Source organism: Haliotis rufescens, unplaced genomic scaffold (genome assembly GCF_023055435.1).
Source record: "Haliotis rufescens isolate VD_foot unplaced genomic scaffold, xgHalRufe1.0.p SCAF_5, whole genome shotgun sequence".
Lineage (NCBI taxonomy): Eukaryota > Metazoa > Mollusca > Gastropoda > Lepetellida > Haliotidae > Haliotis > Haliotis rufescens.
Window position 1 is genome coordinate 23,072,565 of NW_025964223.1, and position 26,613 is coordinate 23,099,177.

Sequence of the window (26,613 nt, forward strand, 5' to 3'; positions counted from 1 at the left end):
ATGGTATACGTATGCAGTTCAAATGTCTTCACATCACCATACGACTCCAGTATCTAATATATATGTATCTCATGTTCATGTACGTCCTGCTTTCAAATCCCCTTTCATCATCATATTGTCAAGAGCCGTGACCGACAGGAACCACCTATTCGTTTAACTATTTTAACAGCCTCAGGTAAAGATTGGCCCTCTCACAATGCGCATGAAATATTACCAGATTGAATCTGCACTGTTTACGCACCTGTTGTAGTAGAGAACGAGGATGTGCGAAAGAACTGGGGGTATATGCCGGATATCTATTTGCGTCATATGAATTTGCATAACATGAATTCTGAAAAGAATTATACCACGCTTACTGGAGGTATGTTTAACTGTTCCATGGATGTGTCATATGTAAATATTTGATTACACTGTGCTCGTAATAGTTTTGAAGTGACTTATGGTTAGGTTTTTCAATTATCGCATTGAGTGAGTGAGATCGGCTGAACACCGCTTTTGTCAACATGTCAGAGTAATTTATGAGGGAAGCCCAAAATAACATTTTGACATTCCAACAAAGGGGTGTCTACACAACATGCTTAACTTCTGTGTGTTTAATTATAACAGACCTCCAAAAATCTCCGAACAAATTAAATACAAACATACCACGGTATGCAGTTCAAATGTCTTCATATCACAATACGACTCCAGTATCTAATATATATGTATCTCATGTTCATGTACGTCCTGCTTTCTAATCCTCTTTCATCATCATATTGTCAAGAGCCGTGACCGACAGGAACCACCTATTCGTTTAACTACTTTAACAGCTTCAGGTAAAGATTAGCCCTCTCCCAATGCGCATGAAATATTACCAGATTGAATCTGCACTGTTTACGCACCTGTTGTAGTAGAGAACGTGGATGTGCGAAAGGACTGGGGGTATATGCCGGATATCTATTTGCATAACATGAATGTAGACTGGTCTGAACTACTATGTTCGTTTTCCTAGCGTCCGGCCCTGTGGCTAGTTTGGATGTACTGAGTACAACGGCAGATTCCATCAGTATACAGTGGACCAGGCCATCACTTCCAAATGGCAACATCCTTGGGTATCTGATAAACGTTACATCGGACGGCAAACATGAAAGAGTTATAAATGTGACCTGTGACCATCCTGAGGGCGGCGTGAGTACAACCACCAGTTACTCTTTTTCATTTTCTGACCGTTACATTATGATAAAGATACATTCATCATGGAAATACATGATTGTCTTTTGGTTATTGAAGCACATTTGTCTTCCACAAAAAGATATGGTCTGCAGAAGTGAACGAAAATGAAACATCTACACACTAACAGGACAATTACAATCATGGATATATATTACATGTTACAGGACAAACCGAACTGTAGGGCAACGGACACTTCACACACGAAGAGCGGTCCTGTTGTCAACCAAGACAGAAATGAGCTCTACGACTACAAAGTTGAAACCTTACAATCCTACACTAACTACACAATAGCAATATATTGTGTCAACATAAACGGAACAGGGGAGAGGAGGAAAACCACAGTTCAAACCAACATGACCGGTACGTGTGATGGAGTTAATGTTCATTCTACAATGACACTGCTTAAGTTTGATTGATTAAAATGTGATTAACATTAAGTATCTAATACAAATCAGATGCATCACAATTAACAAGCCTTTTCACATTCAAAGCATTTGTGAGAAAACGTCGGCCTGACGATAGCAAGCCTACATAGTGATGCATATATCAATGACTGCCAATAACCCATAAGAACTCTACACGTTCGACATAGAGACAACAACGTATCAAACATTACAAAATCTTTTTCAGAACACGCATGTGACGTTTTTCACCATATGTGACGCCTCCCCCTTTTGTAATGTTCTAAGATAGCTGAACTATTTGACATATTTGCCAAAGTTCAACTACGCATTCCAAAAGAGTATTCTAAAGCATTTGGTATTGCATATATGTTACAAATACAGTATCCCAACAATGTGGTATTATTATAACCCAGCATACTTGGGAAATCCTTTGATTAATATTCTGTGAAAACATATTATAGTTTTAGAAAAAAGGTATCAGAGTATCTCTTCTTTTGTGACGGGTGACACCGGTGGCGCAGGATACCCTCACCTTTTCGCGAACACCTGGTATCATCACTATGTGATTCATAAACACATGCTCATGATATAATCGGAATTCTAACAATGGACTCTGCTCTTAGCAGAGATTTCGCTGGATTATGGAAAGGGTTTTGTCGCTTTTATTTAAATCTGTTGTATCGTAAAGGCTCACGATTGTGTGTATATATTTAATAATTTATTCATAAATGTAAATGTATTATTCCTTTTTTAATAATTCACTTGTTTATGAAAATACTAGCACCATGCATTTGCCCCGAGATATATCAGATATATTGCAAATCTGCGGCTGTAAATTCTGGCGGAAAAAAAGAAGTTTATTAATTCTTTCATTATACTGGTATTTTAGCGCGTACCCGGGAATGAAGTGGATAACATTACCATGATGAAGTGGTTCTGCAATATGCGAGACTGGCACATATATGATGTTGAAGATCAGTGCGTGATATGATCCTGTTATAGTGGGTCCTTATCAGAGATTCATCTTCATATTGATCATATTCAAGGCAAATTTACGAATGTTGAAATCGTTTTCTCCTGTCCAAATTAAACATATTTCATAATAAAATCCATTGTCAATGCAGTATGTATACTACTCAAAACAAGTTAAAGAACACCCACAATCTAAAGGATGTGTGTTGCAATACCCACCAGCCAAGACAGATTTACTGTAGTCTTAAGGAAAATGTGGGTGTTCTTTAACTTCTTTTGAGTAGTATATGTGAAGGGCCTATTTAATGTTTAGTCGTGTCTTTCATCCGTAATGGGTTGAAACAGTCATGGTAGGTTTAAAACTCCATTGTTATATAGATATCACGTGTATTCCGCAGTGACGTTACAATGACAAGTCCCAGTTTTAACAAAGGTTTAACTCTGCCTCTGGAGGAGAGACGTTGTCATATCTGTTTAGCAATCTAATGGCCGAAGCAAGAGCGTGATATAGGCAATTATAAAATATACTGTGTCAAAATATGATTGTTGTATCACCATAACCTTTGTTCTTCAGTTCAAGCTGCCGATGTTAAATGTTCGGGGTAGAATGAACTTCCCTTATCTTTATGTACTATAGGATGTCATATATCCTTTTGTTATTGATCAATTCTCTCTAATACGTTTTTCACTACCTGTCTGTGACTCCTTTTCGGAATGTTCTAAGAGAGCTTATACCTATTTGACCCATATTCCCATGTTTAATATATGCGTTCCAAAATAGTATGCCAAAGAAGTCGGTACTGTATTTGTAACATAATTTCATTACGTTTTCAGACAACGATAGTTTAAGGACAATCAAGACACAAAACACAATCATCGACAGTATTCTTATATGCGCCCTTAAATCTTGACAAGGAAATGTTTCATTCATAGTTCCTGGAAAGGTAGAAAATCTTCACATCGATCACATACAAGACAATTTTACGAGTGTGGAAGTCTTCTTCTCCTGTCCAAACGAAACAGAAAGACACGGCGACATAAAATACTACATACTGTCGTATGGAGCTCAGGTATGTCTCATTAAAGATAAAAATGTGATCATTATACTTGAACAGAGTTGTATTACTTTAATTACAAAAAAGTGTACGAATAACCAATGACTACTTTAAGTTTACTCAAACTCAAACCTGCCTAGATAACAGAAAATGCGTTGCGGTGCATCATGATCAGGTATAGATATACCACACATACATATACGCACGCACAAACGCACGCACGCGCATACAAGCACACACAGAAACATGGTGGTGGTCTTCCACTTTAAGTTTACAGTGTTTCGGCGACTATTTTCAGACTAGTAACGATTTGATAACGTTTGTAATGTTTTGGTCAAATCTAATTTTTAAGTATATACTTTCGTTTGCCCGGCAGTTTATATACACAGTTAGGAAGGAAGATTTAGGAATAGGGTGGATATGTATGATGAGTACATATGCATTGAATACAATGTATATCGAGTATGATTATTCCGTTACATTTTGACAGCGAGAACATAACCACAACGTGACAGAAAATCCCCAAGGATTAAACATTTCAGCTGAACCTGAGTCGAACTGTAACTACTCACGGGTTGTACCCATCACAGCACAAGTAGACTACATGTTCTCGGTGAGTTAGGGTAAACTGTGTGTACAAAGAAGGCTCACTATTGTATGTTCTCGTATGCAAATCATCCCGTTCCCCTTTAATACTTTTATAACCCCAATGAACTTAGCACTAAATATCTCAGATGATTCAATACACTTCTCTTGTAAACAAAGCAAAACTACTTTCCGTTGACACTGGATACTTGATAATTGTAGCACTTGTTTAGATGTACATATGTGAAGGGTGGCATCAAAATGAAGCTCAGAAACCAATCTATCAGAAAAAGATAGTTAAATCCTAAGCTATATACCCGCTTGGAGGATGGGTACTGGTTGTTTATGATATGTATTTCAAGTTAAGTGAACACTACATCATCCTCTTCAATTTAAGGTTGTAGCATATGATTCCTTTGCTGGGGATGTAGCAAATGTCAGCTTCAGTATCAGCTTTTCTATACAATTCAGAGTAAAACGCGTTGTACGTATTCCTTAACTTACCTCCACTACAAACTAAGTGACAAACTTGATTTGATTACAGGTCCACGCATTCAACAAATACAATGGAACCGTTTCCGAAAAGAATTATACCACGCTTACTGGAGGTAAGTTAAACTGTTCTAAAAATGTGTCATTTGTAAATATTACACCATGTTCATACTTGTTATTAAAGTGAAAGGTCAACTTATGTTTACATTTGTTCAATTAGTGCACTGAGTGAGTGAGTTTGTCTTAACTCTGCTTTGAGTACATACCGGATATCCAATTGTAGTCATTGCATTATAAAACAATATGAAACGAATTAGACATTTTGTTCATAGGTCCATGTCTTATATGTGCATAACACAAATACTTACGTTTCCCTAGAGTCTGGTCCCGTGGCTAGCTTGGTTGTATTGAATACAACGGCATATTCCATCACTATACAGTGGACGAAGCCATCACTTCCAAATGGCAACATCCTTGGGTATCTGATAAACGTTACATCCGGCGACAAACCTGACAGAGTTATAAATGTAACCTGTGACCAGTCTACGGAAGACGTGAGCATAACCACTGGTTACTCTTCCTCGTTTTCTGATCACAAGCCGATGTGAAAGCTCCATTCATTCTGCCTTAATTGAAATACATGTATATCAGTTTTTTTATGGTTATGATTTCACGTTTGTCATCGACAATAAAATGCATAGTATATAGAAGAGAATGAAAGCGTACAATTCTCCACAGTAACAGTAAAATTGCTATGATTCCGTCTGTGGATATTTTTATATGTGTAATTTTATGTTACAGAGAAAGCACGAATGTAAAGCAGTTGACACTACAAATACGAGTAGTGCCGCTGTTTTCAACCAAGACGGAAATAAGCAATATGACTACAATATTACAGCCTTAGAGTCTTATACTAACTACACAATAGTAATATCCTGTGTTAACATAAACGGAACAGGGGAGGAGAGGAACACCTATGTTCAAACAAACATGACTGGTAAGTGTGATGAAGTTAATGTTATTTCTACCATGACACTGACGATACCTTGATTCTGATTGGTAAATCTATGATAAAATCAGGTATCTACTTCCAGAGAACTCGAAGAAGTGCATGTGTGGCTTTGGCATTAAGATACTGTCAGATTTTATCGATAGCACGGAGATGGAAGAGGCAGATTTCCTCGAGTCTCCATGGATAAGCTGGTATCAGTTTATAATTCAAGATCTTTGACAGAGTTAAATAATTTGATACTGGCATCTGCGACGTCACTGCTATCTCTGTTGTGACCTTCCAACCTGATGTGAAGTTCAAACCAAGATTGCCCCCGCTTTACTGTTATTGAGTTTCAGCAAGATGGATGACATCTGTGACTTTGCCTTTCACGCCCAATGGAATCTGTTTCGTCGGGTAATCGAGACTGGTTGTTCTCTGGCGTTGTCGTTTTATATATATTTGGAAAGATGGTCCTTGGTGCTGAAGCTCACAGCATTTTCAATTACTTTAGATGAAAATGAATCTTTTGAGAAGTGCTGGAACATTTGTGGGAACTGGCCACTCATCAAGCTTTTGTTAAAAATACTTGTTATTGTCTGGAACAAAACGTCAAGATACATGTTATTATCATTAACGTATTATACTTTTCTTTGGGCCAATGGATCTCCTTCAGGAAAGTAAAACGGCACTTGGTAGATTATCCACTAAATATAGAAAATAGTGGCATATCACCTCATCTCCTGTGGGCTGGATTAAGTCTCCATGAACCAATGCAGGTTAAAGGGGCGACCATGCATTGCTGAGGGCACACACACACATACACACACACACGCGCGCACGCAGGCACGCATGTAGGCACACACACACACACGCACGCACACATACATACACACAACAAACAGAGACACACATACACACAGACATATAGATAGATAGATAGATAGATCTTTTACAAGGAGTGACGTTTATAGCGAGAGCCTAGTGTGTATAAGCTATAACCTTCAATATACCCAACCTGTCAATATTTTGTTTTTGTAGTTCCATCACCGCCAAAGGAGTTGCAGGCCTTTGTGAACAGATCGTCAAGTGTGACCCTGTTCTGGACCCCCGCCGATCACCAGGACGGACCCACTACCTACTACATTACAGTAGGGGAAGAGAACAGCCTAAACTCACTCACTTTCCAAGAGATAGAGTGTGTCACTGTCACTGGTATGTTTTTTAAATTACGATTGTAGTTTGTTCTTATCATGAAATGACAAGACATATCAGTGTGTAAATAATGTATACAATTTCTTCAAGTAACATTACCACATACTTGCAGCTTATAGGGTTGTTTTTCTAAAGTTTCTAAAAAATGACTGAACATTTATCGTTGATACCAAGATTAGTGAGTGAGTTAATGCTTAACGTCACATCGACAATATTTCAGCCATATCGTGACGAATGATACCAAGATTAAATGAGTCACTTTCCCAGTTACTCTAAATCTCTATACCAGCATTTTATTTTTATTTTTCAATGATGTTGTGATAACCATAGGGACCCCGGTTATTGCCACATGTAATTTAATTATAAAGTTTTAAAGAAGAAATGTCTAGGTAGCGTACATGTACATGTAGTTGCGACTAATCTATTGCTTGATTACTTTTACCCCGAAGATTATAACTAGGTTCATGACGCAGGTATGTTGTATACAAACTATTATTGTATGTCTAAATGATATGAACACAACAATGAACTAGAATTATCAAGTGGCCAACAAATAGAAAGTTTGGTTTTGCACATTTGGTTTTATTTCAACATTACGTCCATGTACACTATATTGCATCGGAAGTTACAAGAAATCGTATGTATAATTTCCCTTCGGATTGAATCGACTCATCGACAGCATCTAAAGATTTAAGTGATAACACACTCCTGCTATACAACTTATAGCACAACCCTAGCACCGACATTTATGAGATTCTTAGTCCAGATTAGATGAGGGGTTGCTACCTCATGATCAGAATCGGGTACACATGCGAGCTTCCTGATACAATTGAAGAGGAAAAGCATTGTTAAGATCCCACACTGAGGGATGTGTAATTCAGTCGCCTAAAACATGCAAACATGTCATTTTGTTTGTCCACATACCTGTTTAGACATAGGTGAGGTGCCGACTTGGTATACAAAATGACGAGGGCGAAAGCTCAGACATATTTTAGTTCGATTCTATTATTGCCTATTTTGTCGTATCATATTTTGATAAGTACTTTGTTTCAGAAATTAATGTTAAAATGGAAATTAATGACCTAAAACTTGACATCGAGTTTTGAAGGATGGTTGCTCACTGACCACCAACAATATTGTGATGGAAGTGAAAGTTAATGTGACTTTTTGAAGTGGGCAGATCTAGAGCTCTTATGCAAATCGCCAGAAACATTGATTGGAATGCACTTGTAACAGGGAAGATTGAACCGCATCAGCAGATAGACGACTGGTGTTGATTAGAAAACCATGTAACTTGAGTTATGTGTAGGGGACTAGTCTGATAGAATGTTACTAAATTTGACACTAACCCTACATCGGACCCCGCTGCAGCAAGAACATTGTAATTTGTGTATCGTTGTGGCAACGCAGTGTGTTCATTGACTTTTTTGACTGTTTGTTTGTGGTTGTAAACAGTTTGACATCTTTCTTTACAGAATTTGTGAATTTAATGACTCGTGCCATTTAGATATATGTATGACAGCATTTCCCAAGCCATAAACAATTACAAAGTAGTTATTATGTCCATTTACATGTGACAAATATCGCGTTCGGTTTTAATGCTCGGGCCTGTCAATCATCGATAATTTCCTTCCTGTCACCTGATGTTTGGATTATCTTCATTCACTCCGCTAATCTACGAGTCGATACTGATACCTCTACCTATATTCTGTTTACTTTGTTCATGAAGTAGTTAGCAGCCATAACGTAAATGTAACGCAGCATGCATTAAAATGAATATTTTGTATTCGTTACACCCATTTGTCATCGTCGTATACAACACATCTGGTAATTGATAACTATGTGCGGGTAGGATTGATAAACATTTCTCTACATTATGTTCATACTTTATCACACTCCAGGTTTTCATAATACATCCGTCTTGATTGAGGGTCTCCGGAGTTACTGGATCTACAACTTCAGCATCACAGCAGCTACTCCAGTTGACAATTCAAGTGTCGTGTCTCTGAACAGAACTGTCAGGACAGACGAGTCAGGTTTGTTTTGTTTGTTTTAAACATATTTTATTGACATATATGGTCAACGGGATTGGGCAAAGGTAATCCAACTTAGGGGGCCCTTACCTTAATGCATATGTAAGGACATTGATAATACATATGTATACACATGTACACACACACACACACACACACACACACACACACACACACACACACACACACACACACACACACACACACACACACACACACACACACACACACACACACACACACACACACACACAGAGTTTATCACGCGAGTGTGTTTGGGGATGGTAAATATCCTGTATTTAGGAATAAACATTGTTCTTAGTATTTAGCGAGCCTTGGCTCGAACCCTAGTCTATGAGACGGCACGTCAGACGTTGTTGGCAGTCTGTCCTGTCATAACGTTACGAAGTGCAGTCAGATGTACACACAGCGACAAAACGAAAAAAGGAAACAACTCAACTCCAACTCTTTTAATTTTTGGAAAAGGTTCCAAGCCGCAGATGTCTACAAGCACAGATATATCTACTGATCCCGTTTGGCTAGGACTATTGCCCTCGCAAAATTGTTTCGCAATTTATATCTCCAAAGTTGCCCAAACTTGTAAAACGCCTCAGCTACGTAACAGTCAGACACTGCTTTTCAGTATATTAGACTGTTCTTTTGATAATGATATCAATTATCCATGTAGTTTCTCCAGATTCCCGATGTTTCATTCTGACTCGATCGCCGAATGACAGGGGCGACGCCATGTTTGTTTGTAAACCGTGAAAGTAGCCCCTACTTGACCTTTGATATTTGCTCTATCCACATATGACCCGAACGGATATCCTTTTTATCCGTTGGCTTTATCCTGCAGAGAAACCTACCCATTATATGATAACATAACACAGAGAAATATATTTACTTGTATATACACATTGATACAAAAATACATGAGCACAAATACACATGCAAGTTTACGCCACACATACATATTCTAGAATATATACATATGTTCACACTTACATATAACACGAACACATATTTACACACATACACTAATGTATACATACCCGTATACATTATGCTTACAGAGAGGGGCAGAGGCAGACAATGTATTCATATACATGCATGCATCATAATAACCACACATAATCCCTGTAATTAAAATCGCATCATTTACTAAGATGCGACAACCTCTCTGTGTGACGAACTGAGGACACCTCCAATGAAGTACTGTCCGGTGAAGTTTGCATTCAACCACTTAGCGTCGAGGGTCCTAAATTATCGGTACGAGTGAGCAAAACATTGCGACCTGCATTACCGACTTGTCTGTATCGAAATTAAATTGCCATCTTCCGAAAATAAATAAAAAAAGCCGCGCCTTTTTGTTGTGAATACACTTAGTTGTTTCTCAACGTCACGACATCTACTCCCATGATGGGGGTTCCATCGAAAGAATATTTGTGTTCTGTGTGGATTTTCTTTTGTTAAAAATTAAATCGAAATATCCGAATTGAAGTCAAATAATGATGCCGAGTCGCTTGAAAAAACTGACATCTGGTTTGCTCAAATACCCTGTCTCGCACGTCTATGAATGATCTTAACGCAATTACGTCTGTAAATGGCGAGAATGATTTAGAGTTCGTGAACATAAATTAGAAATCAATGAACATGATCATGAGAACAGACTTATTGACTGATTGATATTGTTTTGGTTTTAACATCACCTTCATCAGTATCTAGTTTTTCTTACACACCTGTGGGTGAGAAACCCATTTGAGATAACTGGTATCAAACATGTGTGTGAGATCGAATTCCAGGCTACTCCATGGTGATGACCTAAGGTCTGATTGTGACGGACTTTCCTGATTGTAAGCTACTGAAAAGTTTCTCGTGCTTCAGTCAAATGTTCATCTTCGTCTGTGTTGAACGTTATGGGATTTAGAGTGTGAACCCCCTGGAAGCCACAGCCACATAAATGTCCCTCCTCTTCAACCCTCACTTCGATCTGGAATACAATATTCAAAGTACACCATACACACTAACTTCACAGTTTTGAATTCCCGCTTCTGTGATATCATCCACTGTCGTTTTAGGCAAAGCAAAATTACTGAAAGTGACCTCTGAAAAAAAGGTACATTGTAAATCTCGCTAAATCACTATTTGCGGCGTTATTAACTATGTGTTTACAAATGTAAATATCGGATATTTAATTACTTGAAGAATTGAATTTCAAACATAGCATATTAGTGATCAAGGGTATCTGTTTTTTCATTAAATCACTAATGATAATTCTGAAAAGTTGCCGATTTTTGGAAAACACGCAAACACACGAAGAGTAGTTTCCGCCATATATGGATAGTGTTTACAAAGTCACATTCCACGTATGCTGGTAATGAGACGCCTATCAGCTCACGTATATTTCAAACTCATCTGCGATACATACATCCCTGAATTTCTCATACATTTCAAAGTCAAATAACAAATGGTCTTTGCCACCAATGCTAATTATCAAGCGAAATCAAGCGAAATAAATTAGGTGTGGAAACGAAAACTGTACTTTTTGAAATATAAACAAAGCAAAATTCAAATTTTACACTGTAGCATTTTCTCCTATTTTGAAAGATCCATTTGTCTAATTGTTGCATACAGTGGCTCACGTTTAAGAATATTCATGTGAAGAGTATCGTAGTACACATTATGGAATTACAAATATATACATTACAATGATCAGATAAATTTAACAGAAATCGTGGCGGTAGCCTAGTGGCAAAAGCGTTCGCTCGTCACGCCGAAGACCCGGGTTCGATTCCCGACATGGGTACATTAATATTGTGTGAAGCCCATTACTGGCGTCCCCTGCCGTGATATTGCTGGAATATTGCTAAAAACGGCGTAAAAACCATACTCACTACTCACTCACTAACAGAAATCGTAAAGGTTTCCGTTTTCTGTAACGCAATGACTGACGCAAAATCACGCACAGCTAATTCTCTTGGTTGCACTGGAAAACATAAATCAAATAGCAGTTCTTAAATTGTCTGATTGTTTCTAATTACTTACATGACACATTTATGAATATACGATTCTCAATCAACGAAAATGATCTCTATAAGTCCCGCTACTGTACAGTGAACACGCTATTTTGTAAAAGTCGGTCACCAGTAGTGATATCATGCGGATATTGTACATATTTGGTAAAATTATTTAGGTGAAAAATATTAACTCTGGTGTGCACTCGCGCCTGTTAGATACCATTTATCTTACAACTCGTTGTTTCAATGCGAATAAATCTCGCTTTCGCTCGTTAAAACTCGTTGTGAGATCAATGACATCTGACAGACACTCGTGTAGTAATTTCTCAATATCGCAGCTCGTCGTCGGCTACACGTGAATGACCACAGTGAGGCGGTGGTGTAAAATGCGAAGCATTCACCAATTCAAATGATCGTGATGTCGATAGATTCACCTGACAACTTGACCTCGGGGAGAAGGACAAATATAATAATCACAACAATGAATGTTATTTGTTTTAAAATATTTTACTTAATTCAGACCCGTTGCAGTTTTGTTACGTATTTAGTGAGAAATCATTGGTCTTTAAGTGAATCTGATTTTGCAATACACAAAGCAGGTGCATATGCTGTCGCACATCAGTTCCTGCCGTATTCCTATGAAAGTACTATCGAGCCCCAGACTCGCCCTCATTATATTCTAATTCCTGCTAAACGTTAACCGTACAGGTGCTCGTGGGTTTTACCAAACTGTGACATGTACAATGTACCATTGCGGTCTTTCCTCCCTCACCAAGTAGAAATGCTGTCCAAAGTGACAACTCAGTCTTGCAGATCCGCATATCCACAGCTTTTTAGCATAAATACTATTTTGAATCGCTTCATGATTAATACTTATATAGTTTACTAATTTTAATAATTATGTTAACATTGGCATAACTCGATGCACTTTCAATGAAACTGAAATAATTACAATCTGAATATAATTACGTCACTTACTGAGGTAACAAATATTTTGAGGGCAATCAAGACACCCGTTTTCGACAGCATCCTTTAACGCACCCGTCTATTTTGATTGTTTTGTTATCACTTTTTGATAGTGATTCATAAACACGTGCTCATGATATAGTCGGAACCATACAATCGTCTATGCTTTCAGCTGAGATTATATTTGTACTGTTATAAATAAAGAGCGTGTTTCATTTATAGCTCCTGGAAAGGTAGAGAATCTTCGCATCGCTCAGATTAAAGACAACTTCACGAGTTTGGAAGTCATCTTCTCCTGTCCCAACGAAACAGAAAGACACGGCGACATTAAATATTACATACTGTCGTATGATGCTCAGGTATGTCTTATTGATGGTAAAAATATCATTACACTTTAAATCGTAATGTGCAGAGGAACATATTATATTACTATAATCAGAAAGGCGTAGGTATGACGTACACGTTTACTTTTATCCCAATCCTGCCTTTGTCCACGTAACTAACTAACTAATTTGTATGCAACTTGAGAAAGATTTATGAATGAAATGGATATTCAGTACAAGTAAATTCAAATCATATGTACTGTGTGCGATTATTATGTGGACTGTGCGAATATGTTTTTGCATTTTGACAGGGAGATTATAACCACAGCATGATAGAAAATAATCAAGGATTGAACATTTCTGCTGAACCTGAGCCGAACTGTAACTACTCACGGGTTGTACCCGTGACGCCTGAAGTAAACTACATGTTCTCGGTGAGTTAGGGCGAACTGTGTCTTCCATTTACCGCTAAATACTTGTATCTCTCATGACTCCATGACTGAACTACATTCAGTGACACTGTATAGTGGGAAACCATGTGACCAAACTGTTGTACTTACGTACTTGACAACTGCCGTATCACTTGTACATACGTTGGTTAAGCCTGGCGTAAGATGTGTTCAACTAGCATCATATGATACTCAGAAAAACGTGTATCAGAAAAAGCTAGTTAAATCGGTTCTGTATGCTCGGTTTATATACATGTATGTTTCTAGTAAACTGAACACTACATCCTCTTTCAATTACAGGTTGTAGCTCATGATTCGTATGCTGGGAATGAAACAACTGAATATCACTTCGCAAAAGATGGGCGTACGTTTGTTTCCGACATTTCAATCGCATATAATTCTTGTAACTTGTATCGTACATGTCACTTTCATTTAAGGGTGAATTGTAACCATTCAAAACACTGTCATTCGGTTGTACCAATACAAAAGAAGTGTCGCTACGATATAAATGTTTATTCCATTAAAGACCATTCCTTTCATCTTTCAATGTAAACGTATATGTTGAGTTCTATATAGTATGTACTAGTATTTATAAATAACTTTAAAGACCCATTTCTGTCATCGTGTATGTCGAGTTCTATTTATTTATAACAAGTACATCGTCTCACTGTCGTATATGCATTGTTCAACAGAGCCAGGGAGTGTATCAGATTTCACGAGCACGTCCACCACCAACAGCTCCATCAGTCTGTCCTGGAAGCCTCCCAGATTTACCAATGGCTTCATCCTGGGATATGTCCTGCATGTCCACACAGAAGACGGGGTGTGTCTGCAGGCTGTGCACATTGTCTGTACTGACTGCCAGTCTCATGGAACCTTCAGAGTGAGTCCAGAAGAACAATTGTACCCATGACTGGGTACTTGAATTTACAGTCCTCTGTCCGAGGCATATGCTCAGCCAAAACATATCCGAGTGTCCGGACCTTTAATTATTGTCTTGTCAATAGGTCTAAGCGTGAACAAGGATGACATTGTTTGACATTGACTCTACATTCTACTGCATTCATACCACACTATATTATAATCCATAGATAAGAACTAAATTAAACAAGTATGTACATTTACTATAATATTTTGTAAAATTGGAAAACAAAGTGGAAAACATGATGATGTAATACGATAGGTTGTATGTTAAGTAAATTATGTTGAATCTATAAAATTGAAACCAAGTTAGACAGAAGTGAACCCTGATTTGCGAGTGTCGAGAAGGCTCTTCACGCCGGTCTAGTCAAAGTTGATTACAATTCATCTGGAAAGAAATGAGATTTAACTGTCTCCTCTACACTTATAATAAACTCTTTCTGGTACTTCCGTTTCGTTGCTTTGCATTTCACAAAGGTATGTCTCTGCAGGCACGTATTCGACTAGCCTCGATCTAAAAGAATGTGCACGTTTACTGAAATGCTTAGCAGTGCCTGTGTTGCGGTGTTACGAAGCACACTTGGCGACCTAAGAACGTGTTTCTGGAGATTAATGGCTGTTTTACTTTCGCTTTATTCCACGGCGACTGGTCACTTGATCAGGTGATTTTAGGCTTTAATGATGGAAGGATGGTGTTGTTGACAGTCTCAATTCTGGCAACTTTCTCATGGGTTGAGGTCGTAGTTGGATCTGTCAGACCACAGGCGCTTGGTGACCGTTTCCATATGGTCAAAGAATACGTGATGTACTCTATCATGCTTATAGCAATATTATCCTGTTTTAATTAAACATCGGACGTAGTGTGTCTCGCATTAACTTAGTGATACATTTTTGTTTTAGTACTTGTATTATTTTCGTGGCGCATTTAATTCATAATTTACAGTATTTATATGTACAAATGCTCTTGTAACGCATAAAAATACACATATCTTCTGTCTTTGAACTGATGTCTCCTTAGCTAAAAGTCTTTTGGGGCATGCAGTTGGGTAGCTTTAAAATTTGGGTTTAATCATTCACACGTCACGCCCGGGTTCATTTCCAAACATGGCGTATGTGTGAAGCCCATCATTGATATACCACACATATATTGATAGTAGTATCGATATTAAGGGCAACTGTGTAATGAGGATTTGAAAAGTGTAAATCCGCCAATTCGCTATCTCAACTTATTGTCCGATTTCATGCTTTTCTCAAATCGAAAGTTGAAAGATTTGGTGAATTGAATGATAGATAATAGTGGAATAGATATATCCCTTTTGGATACAAAATACAAATGTACATCTGAAATATATAGATGTATACTCTTCAAAAACCAAAACGCAAAGCCAGATTTGTGTGAGGAAGGACAAAACATTTATACGAGGAACCGTACAAGATATTGAGCCAAAATTTTGTGGAGAGAACACATCTCATCTCAGTTATCAGTACATAGGAAAAGTCCAAGGTGAAGGTCAGCTATCAATAACGTGTATGTCCCCCGTTGGAATCGATAGCGGCCTGTGATCTCCTGCCCATGGAAGAGACGAGTATGCGAATCACATCCTTGGGAATTGTAGCCCAATCGGCCTGCAACGCAAAGGCCAACTGCTGCAACGTCTGGGGTTGTGGTTGACGTCGGCGTAGCCGTCTATCCCATTCATCCCACAGGTGCTCTATCGGGTTCAGATCCAGGGCGCAGGTGGCCCAGTCGGATGTAGCGATCTATGGCGGGGGTGGTAACTCTCGGTCGTCCCGACCTTGGCCGATCACGTATTGACCCATGTTGTTGAAACCCATCCCATAGCCTTGTGGTGGTACTTGGCTCTACATTGAAAACCCTGACTTCAGCTGATCGGAATTCTCCTGCCTGCAGAGCGGCCGATGACGTTGTTACTTTGCACTTCTCTTAATCTTAGCATGTTGTTGAACTGTCACTCTTCGATTGACGCAGATGCCAGGCAATCAAAAACCCTTCACTTTAATACCGTCCATAGTGCTGCTGCAGGTGCAGGGCGTGCAGATCCTTGTTAATGCACTGGGTGCGTTTGTTTCCGAATCGTATGTGTTTCCCGAATAATGGTTAAGTAATTGTTGTGATCATTTAGAGCCGGGAAATTTGTCACTGACACGATAACACATCAAACCTCTTCATTCTGCACCTCTCTGGTCTCTAATTTTGCTTTTATGGCCAACAATATCCGTCTTGCGTTTCTTTTTTTTAAGAGTATATATAACTCCTGTCTATTTGTCCATTGGTTAGCAGTCCATATATTCACAATTTTCCTGACTATCAAGATATCTTCCTTCGTTTTTGAATCATACATGTTATTGGCTTGTTCAGGTAGAGGATGGAAACTGTAGTATTTCCCGACATACCATTATACAAAGACCGGAAACGTCTCTCACCAACTATGACGTCAACTCCCTCTTGTCGTTCACTAACTACACCATCACCGTGGCTGCTGTCAATAACTTCAGCATCGGCATTGACACTTCCGTTGCTATACGGACAGACATTGATGGTAAACACCTTAAATATTGTTACTGTATCAATTTCATTCACATTGTACACATTACTTTCACAACTGGGCGTGGGATGAAACCATATGTCATTTTTGAGTGGTAATAATTTTAAGTTCATTGGAATGAACATTTTATAAATAAAATATGTATGATATCCATTACCATCCTACAAGGGTGATGACTTGACACATTAATGGCGTATGCGGTTGAAATAATGGTACTTTTCCATCCGACTAGTCCCCGCGATGCCTACACAACTCTCTGTCACTGTGCTGAACGCATCGGCGGTGGAGATTACCTGGACGCCCCCAGTTCACAAGTCTGGACCGACGGATTACACCATCCTCGTACAGCAGGCTACAGGAAGACAATCTTCAACGTTCGAGAACATGGACAACTTAACTGTAAACGGTATGATAAGTTGAGAAAAGAGATATTTTCGTTGCAGTGAACATAACACTTGTTATTTCACTGCAGTGAACATAATTCCTGATATTTCACTGCAGTGAACAGTGAACGATTTGACGAAACTATTGTCATACAATAGTTGCCTCCTCTTTTATTGTACCCCTTTGTCGTAAGTGTCAAGCCCGTACACAAACTGTTGACGTCCTTTTAACATTAGTTCCACACTGACAAGCCACAATAATGACAGCTGATCACTACAGAGTCAATATCACTTCTTGTCGTTTGTTATTCTCTTGAAAATGTTTCGTTATAAGCTGTAAATTTCTCATTTAACTCGTCAATCGAGACTGTTCGTTTCGCAAAGCGCCATTTTTGTTACATGACCAGAGCGTATTCTTTCGCTGCCAAAAACGGTCTCCTAGTTTTCAAGAATATTTTTGTTAAAGTTGATTTCATATATAATCATATCGAAATGTATGTTGAAGAATGTTCTTGACCCTGAATATTTTTTCATACTTTTGGTTATATTTTGTAAGATTTGTAAAGACTAAACTACTTTTTAAGTTGCAAATACAAGAGGTGGTGAACCGTCCCTATGTGTTATGTAGGGATAATTTACGTTTCAAGGTTTTACATTTGTAATGAAATAATTAATTTTCCGGTAGATAACTACACCCTAATGACTCCTTTTCCCCAGTCACGAGATGAGAGAAACATGATATTCCACGAGACACATGGAACATCCTCTATATATAAACTATTTATGAAGAGCAATGAAGAGCAACATGTGTGCGTACTTGTGTATATCTCTCTTTGGCTCTTTCCTTGTATGTGACGCGTTTAACTCCTTGGATGCCACAAGGACATGTTTGTCCCTCCTCTTCAATCGTCACTTTAAAGTTTGATAAAACTTAAAATACATCACGCACACACATACACTTCTCAGTATTGATTTCTACAGGGAATTTTCTGTTCTGTGATATCATCCGCAACATTACTGATCATGAGAACGACCTCTTAAAACGACCATCGCAAATTTCACAACTGTTAATCTTTCGATAAAACACCATCCACGGCGTTATTCTGTGTATATTTTGAAATCCAAATATTGAATATTTATTCAGAAAAAGCAATAACAAAAACAACATATTTGTGATCATAAGTATATGTTATTTCTACCAAGCCACTAAAGATCATTCTGAAAAGTCGCCTGTAACCATTGAAACGTTTAGTATGTTAAGAAAATAAATGAACACGATCAGCCATTGGTTAGTGTTTACAAAATCATGTTTCAATCCATTCATCCCTGAATTACGCACTCATTTTGGCATCAAATGACATGTTGTCTTTGTCACTAATTCAAATGGTCCACATGCAATCAAGCGAAATCAGGTGAGGTGCACGTGAGGTTGCGACGTGTTATTACACTCATATAGCGATGTGCTTGGTCGTGTGTGTGTAGCTGCTAGTACTAGTCCGGACTTATGCCGGATTTACAGTGCCAGCCCACTGAGATACCATGCCACAGTTTAACATTTATACCTAACAAACTCCTCGTGGACCAGTCCTTGTTTCATCCCCTTAATGCCGAGTGCCAGGCAGGGTAACAACAAATACATGTCCCACATTTTAAATGTCGAAGATGAACTGAAAATGTGACTGCATGGTAGTATTTCTTTTGGAGTGTAAACAGGTTAATGAATAGTCATTTTATTTCATGTTAGAACTAAGACTGAATATAATACTTCAACAAAATTGAAAATATTTTTTATTAAATGTATACAAGCACGCATTGTAGAAGGATTTAAAAAGGGTGGTGTTGGATGTTTTGCAAAACATTGATGTCAAACAATTCACCATGCCAGGTGCGAGTTTCGTCAAAAACGAATTTCGAATTACTCCTGTGGTTTTATATGATGTGATCAATAGTTACACCCTTTTTTGAAAGATTGAAATCACAATTTGTTAAACTGCTGACATTATTTCTATAATAATTGTTAAAAAGTAAATAAAACAACGTGACATCTCATACAATAACATACATGTCTCCTGATAATTCCTTTCAAGAGGCGCTTTTTTCGCATCTTTCATTGTGTAATTCTGAAACAGGATGACAAGAAACAACCATGTAGTAATGAAGACATTCATGTCCAATATTGAAAAAATATTCGCTTGCTTTGAAATATTCTGAATATTTGATATATGTAATATTGATGCCCCTCTTACTCAATTTGTGAAGCACATTTCTGGTCTCCCCCGCCTTGATATTGCTGGAATATTGCTAAAACGGTGTAAAATCATACTCACTCAATCTTGTCCAATTATGATACACGATACACGATCTAAGCTGTTATCTGTTTAAGAGACATTATTTACATGATAAAAACAGTTATGTTTTGTTGTGCCTGAGAAAAGCGAAATGTTTGTGGGATCTTTTATACTGTGAAGAAAAATTAGGTTTGATATACATTTATCAATAAAACAATATTAACAATAAAACAAGCCATGATGTCAAACAAAAAGAATGTCAATTTATCTGTACTTCATTTCATTTGATGATAAGGCGAGTACGTCATAAATTCAATTAGGTGAATGGTAGAATCTAAGGATTAATTTACATGTTAGATGGGGCCACCCATTTCGCTATTAATACCTTTTTAATTAGAATGATTTTATCATTTCGTAAAATTTGTGATAATACTGAAACGTATACGGTTTCAATATCGATATTTGTGTTGGACTTTTAAAATGTTGTTCCTCGTGAACAAAACAACGTGAAAAGATATTGTCGTGATACACATCCACTTCTCACACAGCGGTCTGAGATGCAATGGACAAGTCCTATGCACAGCGGAGTTATGCCCATTCTCTTTATGCCCGTGTATTTCTCTCTGCCGAAGAAGTTCTATTTTAGTCATTTATGTCAAGCTACTCTTAATGTATAATGTTATATGTAAGCATACAAAGCCATTTGATATAATTTCTTGTCGTTCAGATATAAGGTAGTATTTTGCTCGCTCACGTTTCCGTAAAGCTGAAAATAGGTGCTTGTTATATTATAACGGCACATGCCATAAAAACAGGAACATCGACCTCAAATGATTTTAACGAAGGGTCGCATTTGTAATCTTGTATACAGTTTGTGCGAAGAATTACCGTGAAAGGAGTATTTGTAGGGAAACATAAACGACTGATATAATTTTGGGGTTACTTATTATTTTGGGGTGATGGGATAGCCTTGTGGTTAATTATATAAAGCATTAGCTCGTCATACCAAATATAGGGCACGATTCCCTAAATATATATATGTAGGTACAAAGTGTCAAGACCATTTCCGCTATGAGCACCAATAACACTTTTCCATGAACACAAAATAATAACGAGACATCTTCTTTTCATACCAAAATGAAATCTTCCATTTAGAAAGTTCGAATTCTTTCCTTCAGGTTACAATTCTTCTGAAAGAACCATTGGTGGTCTATTGAGCTCGTGGAGGTACAATTTCAGCATTATAGCCAGTACATGTAAAGGAGGTTCCCGTCCCACGGTCAGAGAAAGTAACATCACCACCCAAGAATCCAGTAAGGGTTGTTTTGCTAATATTGATAAAATACATTTGTCATAATCTTCTTTGAAAATCTTCAAATTTTTCTTTTGATCAACGTCTTGCAAATATTCTGAAGTACTCCTTGGTGTATTCGGGTAGAGACCTTTTAATGTCTTTAATACGTACATACTAGTAATCCAATTTATTATTTCATAACATCATAACAGAACCTTGTGAAGTACAGCAATTGAGCGTTTCGTCGATTCCTGGCAACTTTACAGCTGTAAACCTCACCTGGGACTGTCCCAAGGAAAGAGAAAGGAACGGATTTATCAAGAATTACACCATAGAGTATTCCTATCCGGTACGGTACCATTATGTTAACAAAATACAAACAGCAACACAAGCTGTATTCTCCTCAGTCTTGTGAAATGCTCCTATCCGATCGTCAAGCATTTGGTTCAAATTGGCAAGAACTGAATTTGGCATTCGCCAAGGGATGGTACCAATCAAGATATGAAAATTAGTTTGTGCCAGTATACACGTACAAAGTACATATATTAATTCTGATTATTTGTTATGAAAATTATTTTTTTATATAAATCATTCTTATCTTTTACTCATGACGATGAACAATGCATTGCCAGACTAAAGCGTTCTCACGATATATTTGGCTAAGATTCACACATGCAACGTCTTCCCCTGTGCATGTGAATGGTATTATTTCCAATGCGAGTGCAGGTGTGGCTTTCAAGCGTATGTGTGTTATTCACGTAAGATATGAGGAAAACTCTCATATATTCCTTTCAGTACGATCCTGACTTGCTAAGTGTATTACATTTTGGAAATGGTTTTTATTTTATTTGGCTTACCTTCAGTCCGTATTGTTTATTCCAAACATTTCCGAAAATGGTCCAAAGAAAGACGGAGTACATCAAGCGATACGAAACAATTTCTGGTTAAAGTTTGTCTTGGTGAAGGGAAGGAAAACTGTGTATTCAATGATGTATTATGCTTCATTTTAGTATATCCCTTTGCGTGTGTTCCAATTCATGTTAACGAGAAGTCATGGGTCTAAAGTTATATTGTTTGTGTATTAACTAAGCTCCAGGAAACCTTAATCTGCCATAACAATGCTACGTTGATCTCTAGGGTGCAGAACCTATGGTGTATGGCCACTATGAACCTGAGGATCCGTGTGATGTTACACATACAGCCATATTACCTGTACGACCAGAACACAGCTACACATTCACAGTACGTATTAAGTAATTGTCACTGGGATCTATTTATTGTTCGACAGAAAAGATGGGACAAAGGGATTAACACCATGCTTTAAATAGCACATATTCAATGGATATATTTCGGATCATCGTTGTTTTCAGGATGTTTGTATCAAGTGTTGCATTAAGTTGTGGTTATAGGGCAGCATTGAAATGAAACAATAGATCTTATGACATCGTAGTTTTTAATTGTTAATACTGCTGTGGAGCTAGAGACAATCTTGTTACACGATAATTTTAATCTCAACGAAAACGTCCACGTACATCAACACATTCAAATATATTAAATATTTTCGTTGGTTTGAGTCCTAAACTTCATAAACATCTATTATGCGGAAATGTATTGCATTCGCAGAGGGGAATGTGATATATGTTCTATACATATACACGAATTAACGAAGGTAAACATCTTGTAACGGCATCGAATATACTATGTCAGTTGTCGTCGGAAATGACAACGTTCGCAAGGTGATTTTAACAAGCATAAGCTAGGCAGTCTTTCAAAGTCAAATGGCCATCATTGGACCTTGCGGGTGATTTGTTTTGGTATTTTAGCCAGAACATGTTCCTTTGGGAAGGTTATCTCACTGTGTGAGAAACAAGCTATACATGTATCGACACACAATTATTCTGCGTCCATTTCGACTTCTGCACCCACAAGACGTCATGGTAAATATTATCCGTATTTATGTTGACATGCGGATTTGAAGCAGCATTATTTCCATTTCACAAATACCTTTTCACTCCAGCGTTTAATTTCACTAAGTAATGTCTGTTTTCTTTTAAAAAAGGTTTCTGCTAATGCAATGTACAAAGGCAAAACGAAACAGTCAAACGTGTTCCCTGCTCGTGCTGGTAGTAAGTATTAAAAATGTTTAGCTGACCAATTTGGAGAGTCGCTTGCATAAACAATAACATCCTGAACATGAAATGACACTGCAGGGTTCAGGCGTGTACTGTATTCAATGTATTACGTAATTTATACATGTTAATAAAATAATGTCTCCATAATATGAACCTTTTTAATCCTCGTGTAATATATTCAAATGAGTATTTACAAAATTATGATAAAATATAATACGGATCATATTACATAGCTTAGAAAATTAATACCTAATGTATTATTATTTCTGATTTTTTGTCGTTCACAGAACCCCTGACGAAGACTTCGTCAGAAATATTCATCAGCAAAGCAGCTCAAAGCAAAGACGTTGCCACAGACACATCTTTTACTGTCTCGTTTGATTCAACCACACTTCTCGACGATACTAATGGGAAAATTATTGAAGCAGGAATTCTTGTCATGAAGAAAAATGGTAAACTAAATAATCTATATATTAGTCTCAATTACCAGAGGGATTGTTGCTTATGCGACGTTAAGATTTTATCTTATAACACCCCAAGTAAAGGCTTAACTTCAGTATGTGGTTGTGCTGTGCGTGTGCGTGAGATTGTGCGTGTCCGTATTAGAAACACAAACAATACGTCAACCAATATTACGAAAGAAAACCCCCGAAAAAGGCCAAATTCAGAGAGTCGAGAACATTTATTGGCATTGCGTTTCGAGAATAACATAAAAAAACGCTGTTGTTTAATTTCTTAACTTGTCAAATGGTAATACATAGAATACTACATGAGACGCAAAATGGTGAAATACCGATAATTTGATGTTTATGAATGGACGCCTCAAGACCCTGCTAAAGGCATAATATCATGATGGCAAAATCATCATGGAGAACTAGTTATTTACATGGCTATCTCTTTTGCAGTAATATGTAATTGTACACATTAATGCACAACCAGTTTGAATGACGCACATTTACATTAATTTTCAAACTAATTTTTCCATGCATATAGAAAAAACATCAAAGCGTCCAGAAAATATGACGGATTGGGACACATGGAAGAACTGGTATAAGTGGAAGAATAGCGGGTATAAGGGTTCTTACCGCCCCACCCCAGAACACTACCTGATTCATGTTAGGAAAAGGAGGAGCGCTCCTACAGGTAACAAAGTTGCAAAACGAAAAATCTCAAATAGATAACTACTACTTTTGGTATAAGATATATCAAGTGATTCTACACGGAACACGTAGTCACCCTTTAACCATGACAAAGCTAACTAGAAACTGAATCTTATGCCCAATGTACTATGATGATTTTCGAATGACGAGTAGAAAACAGTATAAACCTGGCAGTTATAACGTACTTTATGACTTCAGGGGAAAGTCTCATGTCTTACTCGGTTGGTGTGGATGTCAAGTGCGACAGTGAACAAGACCAGTTCTGTAATGGACCCCTGGAACCAGAGACTATATATAAGTAGGCATTGTTTCTTTCTTTCACATTATGCCACACAAACGGGATGAATGTCATGAGCATTGTGTTACAAGTTTTCTGAGATCTGTTAAGGGTCGTTTCCATCACCACGACGATACGCAGTAGGCGTTTTACACAATGTACCCCCGTCATGTAGGGCGACAAAGCCGGGTTTTCGTCGTGACGAGCTGAATGCTGTAAACTTTAGGCATCTGCATCATGCATTCTTTTAAGCTAGACTGTTGAGGATATTTCCAAATCTGATGGGACAAAAACGATGTCCGATGTCCAATTGCAGAGACGATGCTCGTGATATCAAGCTCTGGAGTGTCTGGTAAAGCTACATGACGGCGGTGTGTAAATAATCGAGTCTGGACCAGACAATCCAGTGATTGACATCATAAACATCGATCCATGCAATTGGGATACGATGACATGCATCAACCAAATCAGTGAGCCTGACCTCCCGATCCCGTTAGTTGCCTCTTACCACAAGCATAGTCGCCTCTTAGGGCAAGTTTGGCTTGCTGCAGACCTATTCTAACAAGGATTTTTACGGACATTGATAGTGCTACCCCACGTAGACACATTAAGCTGATTCCGAACAAGACCAGATGTTTGTCACTTAGGCGTCAAATGACCTCCACATGTCTACCTGAAACATTTTGCATGCTTTGCTAAGGCCCAGAACTTTTCAGAAAGAGTCGTAAACCGCTCTTTCTAATTTGCAAAGAAAGAGCATGGTCGATTGTATCTCAAAAGTTGTGAAAAGTAAACCCCAAAGACTAGAGCTGCTGGAATATTGATCGACATGAAGGGAAAGTTCACTATTGGAAAGTAGGAGTCCTTCCTCTTCTCATAGTCTTGTGGCGAGGTATCTGTTACTCTGTGTAGAGATCTAAATATGAAACAGACGACGCTGTCTCGCTTGTCTCCTTTTTTTCTAGTTCAGGTAGGAAAACCGTGGAAGGGAATTGACGAATTGACGGTTATTGAACGATATCAGATCGTCGATATGCACGAAGCGTAAGATAAACGTTTTGGCCTAATTGCCTTGTTTAGATTATGCCCATCCAAATAGAATTTCCGACTCTTCAAACAAAACAGATCAGCAAGCAGGGGGAGGGTCATAAGTGATGCCCATTATGATGCCTATTTCATGCCTAGTCCAACATGTCACATATTGTTTTCTCAGTAAACTTCAGATGACGTGTACTTTCATTTTTGTACCAATTGTCCTGATCCTCAGAGTGAGTGAGTGAGTTTGGTTTTACGCCGCTTTTAGCAATATTCCAGCAATATCACGGCGGGGGACACCAGAAATGGGCTTCACACGTTGTACCCATGTCGGGAATCGAACCCGGGTCTTCGGCGTGACGAGCGAACGCTTTAACCACTAGGCTACCCGACCGCCCCCCTGATCCTCAGAAGATATATAACAATATACATGTATAAGTTCACTACGTTTTGTAACAAATGGCCCACGGCTTAGGATACTAATGTTACTATCTATATTCCAGGGTTGTTGCTGTGTCGTGTACCAGTGCTGGTTGTACATCTACTGATCCGTTCGGTAACTTCAAAACAGAACGTATGTTGAAATTCACGTGAAAAATTATTGATGTACTATATATTTCAAATATACTTGCATTATTCGGAATATATGAATCCTTAGTCATTTGTGTGTGCATAATCACTGTTAAAATCTGCAAGTTTTCCATCCGACAAATGTAATTTTAACGATTTTACATAAAAAAGGAAAAATGTCTTAACACGTCCCATTTTAATTCTGGAAACCCAAAAGTCCAGAAACTCTACGCTCTTTGCCCAGTCTCGGTTAAAGGTATTTACAAAATTAA

The 26,613-nt window shown here is 37.9% G+C and overlaps 1 protein-coding gene across 7 annotated transcripts in view; it reads left to right on the forward strand.

The window, feature by feature from the left end:
• The window catches only part of LOC124111740 (phosphatidylinositol phosphatase PTPRQ-like), a 247,471-nt gene that overhangs the window by 198,715 nt on the left and 22,143 nt on the right, over nt 1–26,613 (forward strand). For 6 of the 7 annotated variants that reach the window (XM_048384534.1, XM_048384538.1, XM_048384539.1 and 3 more), the window contains 23 exons: nt 992–1,167; nt 1,377–1,572; nt 3,522–3,658; nt 4,134–4,256; nt 4,773–4,836; nt 5,099–5,274; nt 5,522–5,717; nt 6,753–6,926; nt 8,828–8,962; nt 13,165–13,301; nt 13,577–13,699; nt 14,015–14,078; nt 14,407–14,597; nt 17,016–17,196; nt 17,435–17,608; nt 21,052–21,186; nt 21,380–21,516; nt 22,305–22,409; nt 23,227–23,293; nt 23,587–23,751; nt 24,293–24,442; nt 24,658–24,757; nt 26,275–26,345. In XM_048384534.1, the coding sequence (XP_048240491.1) occupies nt 992–1,167; nt 1,377–1,572; nt 3,522–3,658; nt 4,134–4,256; nt 4,773–4,836; nt 5,099–5,274; nt 5,522–5,717; nt 6,753–6,926; nt 8,828–8,962; nt 13,165–13,301; nt 13,577–13,699; nt 14,015–14,078; nt 14,407–14,597; nt 17,016–17,196; nt 17,435–17,608; nt 21,052–21,186; nt 21,380–21,516; nt 22,305–22,409; nt 23,227–23,293; nt 23,587–23,751; nt 24,293–24,442; nt 24,658–24,757; nt 26,275–26,345 (3,177 nt within the window). The remainder of the gene's footprint in view (nt 1–991; nt 1,168–1,376; nt 1,573–3,521; nt 3,659–4,133; nt 4,257–4,772; nt 4,837–5,098; nt 5,275–5,521; nt 5,718–6,752; nt 6,927–8,827; nt 8,963–13,164; nt 13,302–13,576; nt 13,700–14,014; nt 14,079–14,406; nt 14,598–17,015; nt 17,197–17,434; nt 17,609–21,051; nt 21,187–21,379; nt 21,517–22,304; nt 22,410–23,226; nt 23,294–23,586; nt 23,752–24,292; nt 24,443–24,657; nt 24,758–26,274; nt 26,346–26,613) is intronic. The other variant, XM_048384535.1, reaches the window with a different exon arrangement.